General features: G+C 39.2%; 1 protein-coding gene across 1 annotated transcript; it reads left to right on the forward strand.

Annotated features, from left to right (window-relative positions):
* Positions 1–13,854: 13,854 nt before the first annotated feature.
* Positions 13,855–14,802, forward strand: OR10T2 (olfactory receptor family 10 subfamily T member 2). The gene has a single exon (XM_002715297.2). The coding sequence runs from the start codon at positions 13,855–13,857 to the stop codon at positions 14,800–14,802; it is 948 nt and encodes a 315-aa protein (XP_002715343.1).
* Positions 14,803–16,396: the final 1,594 nt, after the last annotated feature.

Consider the following 16,396-nt stretch of genomic DNA (forward strand, 5'->3'; position numbering starts at 1 on the left):
CACTAGGCTAATCCTCCACCTTGCGGCGCCAGCACACTGGGTTCTAGTCCCAGTCGGGGAGCCAGAGTCTGTCCCGGTTGCCCCTCTTCCAGGCCAGCTCTCTGCTGTGGCCAGGGAAGGCAGTGGAGGATGGCCCAAGTCCTTGGGCCCTGCACCCCATGGGAGACCAGGAGAAGCACCTGGCTCCTGGCTTCGGATCAGCGCGGTGCACCGGCCGCAGTGCGCTGGCCACAGCGGCCATTGGAGGGTGAACCAATGGCAAAAGGAAGACCTTTCTCTCTGTCTCTCTCTCTCTCTCACTGTCCACTCTGCCTGTCAAAAAAAAAAAAAAAGAATATTATATTATCATAGTTTTAATGATCTGTGAATACTTTGAAATTTACTAAATATGAGTGAGATAGTCAGTTTTCCATTTCATTATTGTTTGTAGCCTTTGACCATTTTTCTGCCAAACTAGAGTCTTTGTTTCTTGGACTCTTTATTTACTCAAGCATTAAGCTTGACTATAGTGGAAATTAAAAATATATTATCTCAAAAGTGAAGGAAAGAAGGGGCAAGGGAGAGGGATGGAGGATGGGAGAGAGAAAGAGAATTTCATTATAATCTTAGATTTTATCTATGAAGTAAACTGAACCTGTTAAAAACTAAAAAATAAAATAAAAATTTTTAAAAAGAAAAAAAGAATATATAGAAATGAGCAAGTCAGAGCTTTAGAACTTACTCACAGTGAGGTCAGAAGTAGTTTTCTAGGGCTTTCATTGCAAAGGTTTTGGAAGATGTCAAGGATGTAGAAGACAGAGAGCTTCAACAGGGACATTCCTGTAGATCTACATTTCCCTGCATTGTGTTTAAAACTGACTTGGATTCGTTTCTTGCAGCTTTCTTTGGTGGGCTGATGGTCTGGTCCCCAGAAAGTACAATGTTGCAAGATCAGCTGTCCTAGAACATGTTCTGAAAAACTAGCCCAATAAAGTAAACCTAGTTCTCCACCCCTGTTCTCATGACTCCCTTTTGCCTAAATCCTACATACCTGGATACACTGAAAGGGCCTGGATCCAGGCAGAGAACACCAGAGCCGGGTTGTTTTGGTGCTACTCATGACTGGTTTCACTTCCCTAGCTAGACAAGCCTTCTGTCTTTCCCCTCCAGACATTCCTTAGATTCCTCTCTTTTCTGCCTAGGTGGCTTTCCCCCTTAGGTGGTTTACTCCAGAATGTTTTAGAATCTCAAAGGTCCTTATGTCACCTCTGTTTCCCCAGGAGGAATCCAAGCAATAGCTTTCCCAATGTCTCACACAACTGCCCAATGATAGACTCATTATTACTTGGGTCACTTGGTTCTGTGCCCGAACAAAACTTACAAACACCCCTAAAATCTTACTCAACTCATGGTATGGACTGGTATTTGGAACTTCTAGCTAAGGAAAAGTCTAATTGTCCTCATTTGAGGGATATCTAGGTTAAGAATTTCCACTGCTCCCGGTAACAGTGTGGTGGGGAAGCCCAGAATTTGTATCATGATCCCAACACATACCATTTGTTACCTCATGTTACCTCTCTATGACTGATACAATGTCTTTCCTTCATTTCCTGGTCATAATGATTAAATAAGGCAACATATGCAAAGTTGTAAGCATTTTCCGGCACATAGTAACTCAACAAGTGATAGACAAAGTATTATTCACAAATGTCTCCTCAAAGCATACAAGGAATCCACTTGAATAGTAAAAGTGGAAGAGCGAAAAAAGAGTTAGAGAAAATGGTGAAATTAAAAGAACTCTACAAAGAAAAAAATCTTTGTGCATGTATACAGAGGTGTATACTTATATCCTCATTGAGTTTGAGATAAGCTAAGCGATTATTTTTAGCACATTTCATAACATTGACGACAACAGAGGTTATATGAATTGTCTGTCATACTGCAAGCACATGGCAGAGAACAGTCTTCTGACTCATTTCCTAGGATTCATTCAAATTCTCACGCCATGGATGTATCCTGACCTTTTGCTCTTGCTGTGACTTTCCCACATACTAACACTGCCCTCCCCCCAGCCAAATCACAATGGGATTCCACAGCACTTATTCACTGAGCTCCCCTGTCCCAATAACATAGTGGTCAATGCTAAGAAAAATCTCAACAGGCAACCACCACTACCATCTCTTCCCTGTTTCACACAAGCCTGGGGCCAACAAATGGGAGCAAGGACGTGTTTTCATTCATAAAGTAACTTTGGATCCTAGATCTTTATCAGATATATTATTTACAAATATTTTCTTCCATTCGGTGGAGTGCTTTGATTTCTTAATTTTGTTGTTTGAAGCACTGTTTTTTTTTTCCTGTTTTAACAATTATTTTTTTAACATTTATTTAATGAACATACATTTCCAAAGTACAGCATATGGATTGCAATGGCTTCCCCCCCCATAACTTCCCTCCCACCCACAACCCTCCCCTTTCCCATTCCCTCTCCCCTTCCATTCACATCAAGATTCATTTTCGATTCTCTTTATATACAGAAGATCAGTTTAGCATACATTAAGTAAAAATTTCAACAGTTTGCTCCCACACAGAAACATAAAGTGAAAAATACTGTTTGAGTATTAGTTATAGCATTAAATCACAATGTACAGCACACTAAGGACAGAGATCCTACATGAGGAGTAAGTGCACAGTGACTCCTGTTGTTGACTTAACAAATTGACACTCTCGTTTATGGCATCAGTAATCAGCCTAGGCTCTTGTCATGAGTTTCCAAGGCTATGGAAGCCTTTCGAGTTCACCGACTCTGATCATATTTAGGCAAGGTCGTAGTCAGAATGGAAGTTCTCTCCTCCCTTCAGAGAAAGGTACCTCCCATACTCCCTCCTGCTTTTCTTATTTTTCTTTCAATTTTTACAATGGCATGTTTTCATTTTTCTTTATAATCACAAGCTTAACTCTACTAAAAAAAGAATTCAACAAGTGGTAATTAGAATAACCACTGATCATTGAGAGTGTAGACAAGGGCTATAAACAATAATCAAATCTCAAAGTGTCAATTTTGCTCATATGCATTTTTGTATTCTGTATTTTAGTTCACACAAATCAGGGAAGATATAGATTTGCCTTTTGGGGACTGGATTTGTGTTTTTGTGAATCTTACTTTTTGTAACATTTATGAAACAGCTCTAAAGATAATAATAAAAGTAGCTAATTTATAGTGAGTACTTTCATGAGGTGCATATATATTTTATTGTAATGAGCCTTGACTTGGTTATTATAATTTTTTTAAATGTGTCTATTTATTTGCTTGAAATAAAGAGAAAGAGATAGACAGATCTTCTGTGTGCTGGTTTACTCCCCAGAGCCCACCACTTGCAGGGGTCTGCCAGTCTGCCAGACTGAAGCAACGAATTGACACTGCAGAGGTCTGGCATACAATTTTTAAAAATGTATTTTTAGTTGTCACCAATCAAAGAGATTCTTTCATAAAATCTTTTGAATACCTACAAATGCAATAACTCACATGCAAATAACCACAATTTGATTCTTCTTCCCCAATCTTTATTTGCTTTTTTATTGTCTGGGACTGCAGGTAAATTGCTGAAGACATAGCATTAATGGGTTTTTGAATCTCAAATGGAAAATATCCAACATTTTACTACTAGGTTTGACACTTGCTCAAGCTTCTTTGTAGATAAGCCTTATCAGATTAGGAAAATACGTTTTTATTTCTAGTGAGGAAATTACAATACATTTTTTTTCCAATTCCAAGAAAAGAATTCTGTGTCATGAGGATTAAACTCAATGTAGATCATTTTGTTATCAATCTAAAACATATGCTGATATTTATGTGTATATGCATATATTTTTCATTTAAAAATTTAATCATGCAGATTTTTAGGAGGTTGAGTGTGATAATGCATGCATTCCATATGTAAAGAACAAACCAGATTGGCAAGCAGTTACATCTCCTTAAACACTGAAAAAAAATTACATATTAGGTGTTAATGTGACATTTCAATAAATGCATGCAATGTGCACTTGTTAAGCCAGGGTGATCAGTTAATGTTTTCCTCCTTGTCATTGATTCATGATTGGAGTTTTTAAGCTCCTTTCTTCTATTTGCTCAGAAAAATATAAAATTAGATTTGGGGAACAAGTCACCCAGTATGCTTGTTTCTTTTATCTACCTGTGTTTTGGCACCTTTTATCAAATCTAACAATTTCCAACAATAAAGTTTTGCTAAGGATAACTTGGGGATGTTTCTCTGTTTACGTTCTCTGAAGAGTTTGAAAACCATTGGAATTATGGTTGCTATTGAGGCCCTCAGGTCCTGAATACCTCTTCATTGATGAATTTATAAATTGTTCATTGTTTAATATTTATAGACATGCTCAATTTAATCCAGAATGAACTGTGTTATGATACTTTTTTGTAAGAATTCATTGCTTTTCATCAGGTTTTACATACCCATATATAGTGACCTTCACACGATGCCCCTTATTCACTTGTTATTCTCTGTAGCAATTGTGCTTACATCATTTCTGATAATGTTTAAATGGATGTCTCTCTTTATTCTTGCTAGGTATTTGTTGATTTTAGCTGTTTTTTTTTTTGTTTTTTTTTTTGTTTTTTTTGTTTTTTTTTGACAGGCAGAGTGGACAGTGAGAAAGAGAGACAGAGAGAAAGGTCTTCCTTTGCCGTGGGTTCACCCTCCAATTGGCCGCTGCAGCCGGCACACCTCACTGATTGGAAGCCAGGAGCCAGGTGCCTCTCCTGGTCTCCCATGCGGGCGCAGGACCCAAGGACTTGGGCCATCCTCCACTGCAATCCCTGGCCACAGCAGAGAGCTGGCCTGGAAGAGGAGCAACCAGGACAGAATCCGGTGCCCCAACCAGGACTAGAACCTGGGGTGGCGGGACAGCAGGCGGAGGATTAGCCTATTGAGCCGTGGTGCCGGCCGAGCTGTTTTTTTTTTTAAATGACTAATTTTTGGTTTGTTGCTATCTTTATTATAAGTTTCTTTTCTATTTTATTTTATTCCTTCATGATAATTTTTTTTAGTTCTTTATTCTAATATAAAGCTTAAGTCCTTACATGTAACTTCCAGGCCTTCCTTCCTATGTTATTCAATAATACATGAAAGGTAATAGTCATAAGCTGGCACCGTGGCTCAATAGGCTAATCCTCTGCCTGCAGCGCCGGCACCGGGTTCCAGTCCCGGTCGGGGCACAGGATTCTTTCCCGGTTGCCCCTCTTCCAGGCCAGCTCTCTGCTGTGGCCCGGGAGTGCAGTGGAGGATGGCCCAAGTGCTTGGGTCCTGCACCCCATGGGAGACCAGGAGAAGCACCTGGCTCCTGGCTTCGGATCAGCGTGGTGTGCCGGCCGCGGTGGCCATTGGAGGGTGAACCAACTGGCAAAGGAAGACTTTTCTCTCTGTCTCTCTCTCTCACTGTCCACCCTGCCTGTCAAAAAATATATATATAGTCATAAACATGTGTTTCTTCCAGCACTATTTTAGATGAGTCTTTTTTTTCTTTTCTTTCTTTTTTTTTTTTTTTTTTTTTTTTTTTTTTTTTTTGACAGGCAGAGTGGACAGTGAGAGAGAGAGAGAGACAGAAAGGTCTTCCTTTGCCGTTGGTTCACTCTCCAATGGCCGCCGCGGCCGGCACACTGCGCTGGTCCAATGGCAGGAGCCAGGTACTTATCCTGGTCTCCCATGGGGTGCAGGGCCCAAGCACTTGGGCCATCCTCCACTGCACTCCTTGGCCACAGCAGAGAGCTGGCCTGGAAGAGGGGCAACCGGGACAGAATCCGGTGCCCCGACCGGGACTAGAACCCAGTGTGCCGATGCCGCAAGGTGGAGGATTAGCCTAGTGAGCCACGGCGCTGGCCTTAGCTGAGTCTTACAAGCTTTTGTGTACAATATATATTTTTAATTTGTCACAAAAACACAATTTATCCCCCTGGTCCTAGTTATTTAGAAGTATGCTTTCTAAGTTTCACACATTCAGGGATTTGGGGTTATATATTCTGTTCATTTATTTTTCATCCAAAAAGTACTTGCTGTTTGTTAAGTACCATTACCCTCCTAGCATTTGATATTCACCAATGAGCAAAATAAGTAATTACCTGACCACTGTGGAGTTGTTATTCTTTGTGTTATTTGTATATGCACTGTAGGTTAAAAACATGCTCTGTGTGATTTTAATCCTTTGAATGTTAGTTGAAATTGATGTTATTATCTGATGTGCAATAAATGTTCCATGCACCTTTTGTTGGGATATATATACTGAAGCTGTGAAATGAAGCATTTGCCCTTTTTATTTAAAAGGCTCAATTCTCCCAAGTTCTTACTAATTTGTGACCTTTTTTTTAAATCAAATACCAAGTCAGGCATGTTAAAACTTACAATATGATTGCAGATTTTTCCATTTCTTTAGCTCCGTGTGTGTACTAATCATACATTTATATAATGGTGGCTTCTTAATAAATTAAAATTTATGCATTAGAAGCCAAACTTCCTTTTCATGCTTTTTTAAAATTTATTTATATTAAGAGAACAGAATTCATGCACTTTGTATATTCGATTTTCAGCACATAATCACACTTCCCACCCTCTCTCCAAACATTCCTCCTTTTCCTTTCTTTTTTCCCCTTTTTAATTTTTATGATAATATAATTTTAATTTACTTTATCGTCACAGGGAGTCAGTCTATCCACAGTCATGGACTACTTCTCCATTTATTTAGATCTTCAGTTTGTTTCATCAATATTTCACAGCTTCAAACTTGTCCATTGCTGGTTCACAAGAAATCATTTAACTTTTGTATGTTAACCTTGCTCTCTTCACCTTAATTTAATTGTTTGTTTACTCTAGGTGTGCTGTTGTTGTTTTGATTATGTTTTTTATCTTGTTGCTTTATTTTTCAAAAATAATTTATTTATTTGGAAGGGGGAGAGAGAGAGAGAGAGAGAGAGAGAGAGAGAGAGAAAGAGAAAGAATGAATACAGAGACAGAGAACTCCCATCTGTTGGTTCACTCCCAAATGCCTGCAGTAAATGGGTCTGGGTCAAGTCAGAATTGGGAGCTAGGAATGCAATTTGAAACTCTCACGTGGGGAGAAGGTCCAGCTATATGAAGCATCACCTGCTACCTTCCAGAGTAAATTCTAGCAGGAAGCTGGAATTGACAGCAGAGTCAGGCCTCAGACCCAGGGAGTGACAGGAGAACGCAGGCCTTCTAAGCAGTGTCTTAATTGTGCTAAATGCCTGCCCTTATTTCTGTGAGTTCTTTGGGATTTTCTACATAGGCAATCATGTTATCTGTGAAGAGAGGCAGTTCCTTCCTTTGTTGTTTTTCTTCCTGTCTGTCTTTTTTTAATTTCTGTTTTCTTTTCTGGAATCTTAACAAAGCTGTCTTTCAATAGAACGAAACTGTGTGTGTGTGAGATCCTCAGTGGCCCTGCCAGATGGGATCCATGATAAAGCAGAGCTTGAGTTTTCTCAGGACGACTGGTGATGAATTTTGAGCTGAAAATCAGAACGAAGGGCTGAAGTTTATACTCTCACAACAGATTTTTCTTCCCTACCCCCCACACGTCTTTGTTCAGCTTTGAGGAAACTTTATCACAATGCCTGCCATCAGTGGGCTAAGGAATGCATTTAGTTCTGCTTCACTTTTATCTTGAGATGTCAGCACTGAGTTGCAATTTAATGCAGAAGATCTGATTTTTGACTCCTGCCTGGAAATTTGGTTTTTAGTTTCTGTCAGCTGCACTCTGTTATTCTGTGGAGTTGTTTTCAGAAAGAAGGTTTGATTCAATAACGAAAAGAGCCACTGTTGAAAATGAGTTCTCAACCTTCCTCCTCGCTAGAGTTGCATTGGAGTGTCTTGGGCATAAAATGCTTAGTAATGACTTTTTGTTCCTAGCATATATTTCAAGGTAGCCTTCTTACTCCATAACATCTGTATACGTGCAGCCCTGAGCTGAATTCAGCCTTGGCACTGTGCAAGGGGGTCTGTGCTAGCGGTGTTCATCCTTCTAGCTGCCCTGTTTATGACCACATGGTTCACTGCACATCTTATCACACGGCTGGGCTTACATCTATCACTCCTACAGGGTCAGATCAACTCATATAATGTATTTATCTCTGTATCACTGTAATGCTTAACAAAGTGATTTTCAAATCACGGTACACTCAATGAATTGCTGCTAAATGAAAGTCATTCCCTTACACTAACTCTCTGGAGGAAATGAAGAAATCCAGTTGTCTGACTTTGTATTCGGGCTTTGCATATAGAAGCAAGGCAGACTACTCACGTAAATCCCCAAAGTGCCTCATACACCTCCATCCACCAATCCAATTATCTTCTGCTTTATCAAACCAATTCTTACGTAAATCTCATAGCTGGAGAAATTGGTTTCTGCAGTTACTGCAGCGTTTGTAGCATTTTTATGAGAAAGTAACTAAATCCACCCATACAGAAAGAATACTTCTCTACGTTCTGAGTGGTTTATAGAGATAGAAAGCTCTTGGCTTATTCATTTTGTTTCCACAGTCTGAATTATTTTCTTGTGATATTTAATAAGAAGGCCTTGTTCAAATTTTTTTTCATTTATTTTCGCTCTTGCTTTAGTTATCCTTAAATCTCAGAGGTCATTAGTCCTTAGAATCCCAGAGGGCTATAAATATTCTCCAATCCAATTATAGAATATGAATTAATGCACAAATATAGATTGGGCTGTTTTCTGCCTGTCGTTGAAGACTTAGATTCAGATATCTAAGCATCTGGGTGAACCCTCTATAATGTTTCAGTGTATTTTTTTCCAGTCACTTAATCTCTCACTACAGATGTTATTGTGCTTACAACTGACCTTTTGCGGCCTGCTTCAATATTTTAAAGACTTTCAATACTGATTCATCGAATTTAAAGTCACGTGCAAACTTCCTCGATCTTTTGGACTTTAGTGGGTAAGTATATTTTCTTTGCCAGTTTCTATCTAAAGAAGAATATATATTTTCACAAAGCTTTCAACTTGGAGTCCACTTGCATAAATCGTTTTTTACTGTTATGAAAAACTTTCCACCCATTTTTTGAAAGAGGCTTCTATTCTAAGTGCACACACACACACACACTCTCAAACTCCCTTCATATATCAAATTGAAATACTAGGGAGTCAATTAATTGACATAATGGGGAGGAGAGGAAGGAAAGCTCATCAGTGCAGGTTTATTTAATTAAAAAATGATTTTGAGACAAAATTAGAAAATTATATGAATTATAGATGACCAGAGAGCATATTCCAGAAAAAAGTATTCCTATATGAGAAAATACAGCAACGAAAGGAAAATTAAGCTATGCCATCATTTATCACTTAGTTGGATTCTGTTGTGTATCCAGTACTGTTATGCAGACTTCAGACAGTTCAGAATATAGTGCTATAGCCCTTGCCTCAAAGAAACAGTTTCAGTAGGAATATGAAACATGAACATAGGCAGTTTAATTATATAGAAATGCAAGATAGTGTCTGAATGACTTTCCTTACATAGGTAACTTTAAGAGCTCTGAGTATTTTAAATAGAAAGAACACCTGTATGGACTCTAGCAATCACTGACACTTTATTGGAGAACATGGAGCATGAGGGAATTTGAATGTGGAAATCAATGGGGGAAACACATATGTAGAACATTATGAAAATAGTACTATGATGGTTGAAGTGATATTGAAATGAGTATCTGGCATTGCAGTTGGAATGCAACTTGGAACAAGCCCATCCCATATTGGAATGCCCCAATAAGAGTCCCAGCTCTGTTTCTGAGCCCCACCCATGTTTCTGATTTCAGCTTTTTGCTGATGCACAGTTTTGGCGGCAGCAGCAACTGACAGCGTAAGCATTTGGGCCCCCTTTTCTCATGTGGGACTGGGCGCCTGGCTTCAGCCTGGCCCAGGCTCAGCTGTTGCAGGCATTTCAGGAGTGACCCAGGGTGTGGAAGTTCTGTCTCTGTCTCCGTCTCCATTTTTCAAAGCATTTGTTTTAATAATGGATATCTAGCATATGATCAAGAATTACAATAAAGAAGCTGAAGACTTAGGGGGAGATAAAGTTGTTTGATTGACAATGAAATAAAGCTCATCCTCTTGAACTTCCTTAAGTGTGTTCAATAACCATGTCATGGACTTGCTTAATTTCCTAGCCCTTTGTCCTTTTTGTTTATCTCCCTAATCTTAGAGTCAGAATAATACTCCATATTATAAAGTTCTATAGTCCTAGAAAACTGAGTAATCAAAATTGTATTATTCCTGGAAAGTCAAAAATGACAATACAAGTTTAACTTCAACAAACATCATGGAACTATACTTTGGTCCCTTGGAAAAAGTATATAGACTGGTAATCTTCTGGCAAGGTAAAGAAAGTGTAGGGTTGGAAATTAGAAGACTTAAATCCTACTATGGAATCTAACACTTGAGTATGTTTTAAAAAAAAAAATTACACTCCAGGTAAAAAACTTGCAACCCTTATTAATTGAATCACAAATTCTATTATATGCTAGGTTTTTAACTGTTAATAAAAATTTTGTTTCTGCTCATAAAAAACTTATAATCTATTGAGGGAGCTAAACATCCTGGGAGGTGAGTTCAATCCAGTATATTAAATTCAGCAGAGAAGACGCTCAGTGGCTATTCTGCTCAGGAAAGAGCGTTTAGTGCATTTGCCTTGCCTGACTGAAGACAAAGACCCCTGCACTATTGACAAGGTTGTTGAGGTCAAAATGAAGTAGCTTATATAAAAAGATCTTACTTCTGTGAAGACTGAATCAATGGAAGAGGATATTGTAGCAGGTGTAAGGAATTACCTGTGCAAATGAATGAGCAGGTCAGTGAACATAGACGTATGTGTCTTGTCAAGTAGCTCCTTACATTTTATAGCCTTAAACGTGGCCAACAAAGCGGGAGATATTGAGTGACATACATATTATACCTGGTTTCTCCTGGATCTCTGAACCTGATTCTGAATGTAAAAGGGCTCTGGAGGGAGGCATTGCCTAGAATGTAAGACAGTGTAGGTTTTTGAGATAGCCTCTTCCCTTTCTCTTGTTGATAACACTTTATAGCTTTTAAATTGCAAGAGATTCAAGGTGCATTCTTGTTCTTTCCCCTTTCAGACATCACCCTTGACAAGGTGCTCCTGCTCCACCTCTATCCCAAGGGATCACCCATCTCTTTCCCCATATGCAAGAATATCACAGCTTTGTAGCCCAGATATTTTGCTGTGCCTTTCTCCCTTTTCCATAACCATCCAGATTAATTGTAGTTGAATCATGAACCTGAAGGCTGAAGAGTCCTTAGATGATAAATGAAGGTAGATGAATTAAGCCTCTCTGACTTGATCATTCCACAATGTATGCATTTATCAAAACATTTTATTCTCCATAAATATAGCCAATTATTTTTTTAATGCTTTTGGGATTTTAATAGGTATTACATTAATCCATTTATCATTTTGAGTATTATTGACTCTTAACAATATTAAAGCTGCCAATCCTTGAATATAAGGTATATTTCCATTATTTGTGTCACCTTTAATTTCTTTTTTTTAAACTTTTATTTAATGAATATAAATTTCCAAAGTACAATTTATGGATTACAATGGCTTCCCCCCCATACCATCCCTCCCACCCACAACCCTCCCCTTTCCCACTCCCTCTCCCCTTCCATTCACATCAAGACTCATTTTCGATTATCTTAATATACAGAAGATCAGCTTAGTATACATTAAGTAAGGATTTCAACAGTTTGCTCCCACACAGAAACATAAAGTGAAAAATAATAGATGATTTTTTTTAAATGATGATGAAATCAGATCAGACCTATTGTCATGTTTAATCCCAGTGAGAGTCAAGTTGGGAGTTGATAATCTCTTTTTTTTTTTTTTTAACAGAGGAACAGTTTAGTATGCATTAAGTAAAGATTTCAACAGTTTGCACCCCCATAGAAACACAAAGTGAAATATATTGTTTGAGTACTCGTTATAGCATTAAATCTCAATGCACGGCACATTAAGGACAGAGATCCTACATGAGGAGTAAGTGCACAGTGACTCCTGTTGTTGACTTTACCAATTGACACTCCTGTCTATGGCATCAGTAATCTCCCTATGCTCCAGTCATGAGTTTCCAAGGCTATGGAAGCCCTCTGAGTTCTCCGACTCTTATCTTGTTTAGACAAGGTCATAGTCAAAGTGGAGGTTCTCTCCTCCCTTCAGAGAAAGGTACCTCCTTCTTTGAAGACCTGTTCTTTCCACTGGGATCTCACTCACAGAGATCTTTTGCCAGAGTGTCTTGGCTTTCCATGCCTGAAATACTCTCATGAGCTTTTCAGCCAGATCCGAATGCCTTTAGGGCTGATTCTGAGGCCAGAGTGCTATTTAGGACATCTGCCATTCTATGAGTCTGCTGAGTATCTCACTTCCCATGTTGGATCACTCTCCCCTTTATTTATTCTATCGGTTAGTGTTAGCAGGTACTAGACTTGTTTATGTGCTCCCTTTGACTCTTAGTCCTTTCATTATGATCAATTGTGAACTGAAATTGATCACTTGGAATAGTGAGATGGCATTGGTACATGCCACCTTGATGGGATTGAATTGGAATCCCCTGGTATGTTTCTAACTCTACCATTTGGGGCAAGTCAGCTTGAGCATGTCCCAAATTATACATCTCTTCCCTCTCTTATTCCCACTCTTATGTTTAACAGGTATCACATTTCAGTTAATTTTCAACACTTAAGAATAACTGTGTATTAATTACAGAATTATTATTTGTCAATTTAAATGAACTAATTAAAAATGTAAAAATGCCAATGCCTTATTTAACTATGCATGTTTAAATTGCTTCACTTATTAAAACAGAAAATTCAACGGATACAGCCATATGAGTTAAATTCAGCAACACTCCATTCTGATTCAAGAGTTTAGATTCTTCCAGTGCTCACTTATCAAAGATGGGACATTTGATTCTCAGCTCCTGTGACCCTGAGTATATGTGACTAAAGCAAACTGAATGAACACATGGAAGGTAGTTACTATATGTTAAGTGATATACAAACACATTACTTACATTATTTAAGCTAATTAGATATAACATACTACACAAGGATATTTCAAAAAGATTATGAAAATTGAATTAAAAGATAAGTTCAGTTTAGTACAAAAATTTTGAAACTCGTTTACAGATTTTTCATTATATACATTTTCCCATAAGCTGCTTGAAGACCACATCATTTTTAATATGCTCTATTATTATTTGCATTTCACAAATGAAAAAAAAATTGTGAGTCACACTGAAGTTCATAGCTATAAATGGCAAAGGCAAAATTAAAACTCCAGCATTTTGGCCCCTGTGTCTAAGCTGTGAGACATTGTGTTTTAATGCTATTATAATAATGTTAAGTGAATGTATTCTGATAATGGAGAAAGAAACCAACATTTTATGACACCTTATACACGCATGAGTACAAGGAAATACATATGGTTCAAGGACAATAATTCAAATTTTTCTTTCCTCATAAAAAGTAATGTTCTTAAACAGAATTTTTCTCATTTAATTACTTTTTAAAAATAGTAAATAATTTCTTTTCACCTCTGGTCTTCCTGTAATATAGATAATTGCCTTCCTATTGTTACAGATTAATATTTCCTGCTAAAAATTATCAAATGGGTTACATATGTCTAAGATTGAGAGAGAAGTGGATGTTAATATTCTAAGCCTGACAATATACACAAAGTGAAAGCATTAGGAAAATGCTTTTATTACAATAATATTTATCATTTTATCTTTCCTAAATTCATGCACAGAAATTATCCAGATGCAAGGTTTCAACAGGACCACGACGGTGACACAGTTCATCCTGGTGGGCTTCTCCAGCCTGGGGGAGCTCCAGCTACTACTTTTTGTCTTCTTCCTGCTGCTGTACTTGATGATTCTGTTGGCCAATGCAACCATCATGGCTGTTATCCACTTCAGCCATACTCTACACACTCCTATGTATGGTTTTCTATTCATCCTTTCATTTTCTGAATCCTGTTATACTTTCGTCATTATCCCTCAGCTGCTGATCCACCTGCTGTCAGCCACCAAGACCATCTCCTTCGTGGCCTGTGCCACACAGCTCTTTTTCTTCCTTGGCTTTGCCTGCACCAACTGCTTCCTCATTGCTGTGATGGGATACGACCGTTTTGTAGCAATTTGTCACCCCCTGAGGTACACTCTCATCATGAGCAAAAGGCTAGGGTTGGGCTTGATTTCTCTATCAGGGGCCACAGGTTTCTTCATTGCTTTGGTGGCCACCAACCTCATCTGTGACATGCCTTTTTGTGGCCCCAACAGGGTCAACCACTACTTCTGTGACATGGCACCTGTTATCAAATTAGCCTGCACTGACACACATGTGAAAGAGCTGGCTCTGTTCAGCCTCAGCATTCTGGTAATTATGGTGCCATTTCTCTTAATCCTCATCTCTTATGGGTTCATAGTTAACACCATCCTGAAGATTCCCTCAGCTGAGGGAAAGAGGAAGGCCTTTGCTACCTGTGCCTCACACCTCACTGTGGTCTTTGTCCACTACGGCTGTGCATCCATCATCTACCTTCGACCCAAGTCCAAGTCTGCCTCAGACAAAGATCAGTTGGTGGCAGTGACCTACACAGTGGTTACTCCCCTACTCAATCCTCTTGTCTACAGTCTGAGGAACCAGGAGGTGAAAACTGCACTGAAAAGAGTAATGGGAATATCTATAGCTATCAAATGGAGATAACAAAAAGTCAGATCAACAAGAAAAATCATAAAGGAAATCAAGGGCATGACATTTTCTTTGATCTTTTAGATGTGACTTGAATTTGTTCCACAGACTAAGACAGCTGTTTTCTTTTTTTTTTAACCTCTTATTGTGGAAAACAAGAAGTCACTTTGTATACTATATTTCCAATGCTTAAACAACGGCAAAAAAATGGAGCTGGCGTAACGGCTTAATGGGTTAAGCTGCTGCCTACAAATCCAGCATTCCATATCAGCAGGAATTTTAATTCCTGCTGTTCTACTTCTGATGCGGCTCCCTGCTAATGTGCTTTGGAAAGCAGTATAAGATGGCCCAAGTGCTTGGAGCCCTGCAACCTAGTGACATGGGTGACCTGAATGGAATTCCAGGCTCCTGGCTTTAGCTTGTATCAGCTCTGGCTGTTGTAGTCATTTGGGGAGTAAATCAGAAGATAGGAGATCCCTCTTTCTCTGTCTCTCTATTTAAAAAAAGAAGGGGGGTGGGCTGGTGCTATAGCACAGCAGGTAAAGCCACCGCCTGAAGTGCCAGCATCCCAAATGGGTGCCTGTTTGAGCCCCGGCTGCTCCACTTCTGATCCAGCTCTGTTATGGCCTGGGAAAGCAGTGGAAGCTGGCCCAAGCGTTTGGGCCTCTGCACCTGCTTGGGAGATCATGAAGAAACTCCTGGCTCTTGGCTTCAGATCGGCCCAGCTCCAGCTATTGTGGCCATTTGGGAAGTGAACCAGCAGATGGAAGACCTCTCTCTCTCTCTACCTCTACCTCTCTGTAACCCTACCTTTCAAATAAACAAATAAACCTTAAAAAATAGAAAAATAAAACCTCAAATGTGGTGAGAAGTGAGAAGTGAAAAGCATGAGAGATTTCCAAGGGAAGACATAATCCAAAATAAAAATCAGGGCAAGGAGTACTTTCTGGTTGGGTAGAGAATAAATTCTGTAGTGGCTGGAGGTATCTTATGCAGGACACAGACACTCACCTCATAAACTCACTGTGTAACAGTCTCCATGCAAAGAGGATAAATTAAAATGAATACACGTATAGCTTATGAACACAGGGAGTGAGAAGATAGAAATACAAAAAACGAAGAAAGAGTACCATAGATAATGCAAGATAAACAGGTCTGTCAAAAATACATAAACAAATGGTTAAGAAAAAAAATGGAAAAGAAAAAGCATTTATTCCTTGAAGTAGGAAAATGAGCTGAGAAGAGAGAAGGGAAAATTTGAACTGAACATTAAAGGAAGAACAAGATTTCAATATTAAGGAACTGGGTTTTCCAGTGTGACAAAAACTTTACTTAGTATTATATGAATTGTGGCTGGTGCCGCGGCTCACTAGGCTAATCCTCTGCCTAGCGGCGCCAGCACACCGGGTTCTAGTCCCAGTTGGGGAGCCAGATTCTGTCCCGGTTGCCCCTCTTCCAGGCCAGCTCTCTGCTGTGGCCAGGGAGTGCAGTGGAGGATGGCCCAAGTGCTTGGGCCCTGCACCCCATGGGAGACCAGGATAATTACCTGGCTCCTGCCATCGGATCAGCAGCGCCGGCCACAGCGGCCATTGGAGGGTTAACCAACGGC

This window comes from Oryctolagus cuniculus, chromosome 7 (genome assembly GCF_964237555.1).
Source record: "Oryctolagus cuniculus chromosome 7, mOryCun1.1, whole genome shotgun sequence".
NCBI lineage: Eukaryota > Metazoa > Chordata > Mammalia > Lagomorpha > Leporidae > Oryctolagus > Oryctolagus cuniculus.

Excerpts from the sequence above, each read along its gene's own strand:
- OR10T2 (XM_002715297.2), top strand. The coding sequence starts at position 13,855 with ATGCAAGGTTTCAACAGGACCACGACGGTGACACAGTTCATCCTGGTG.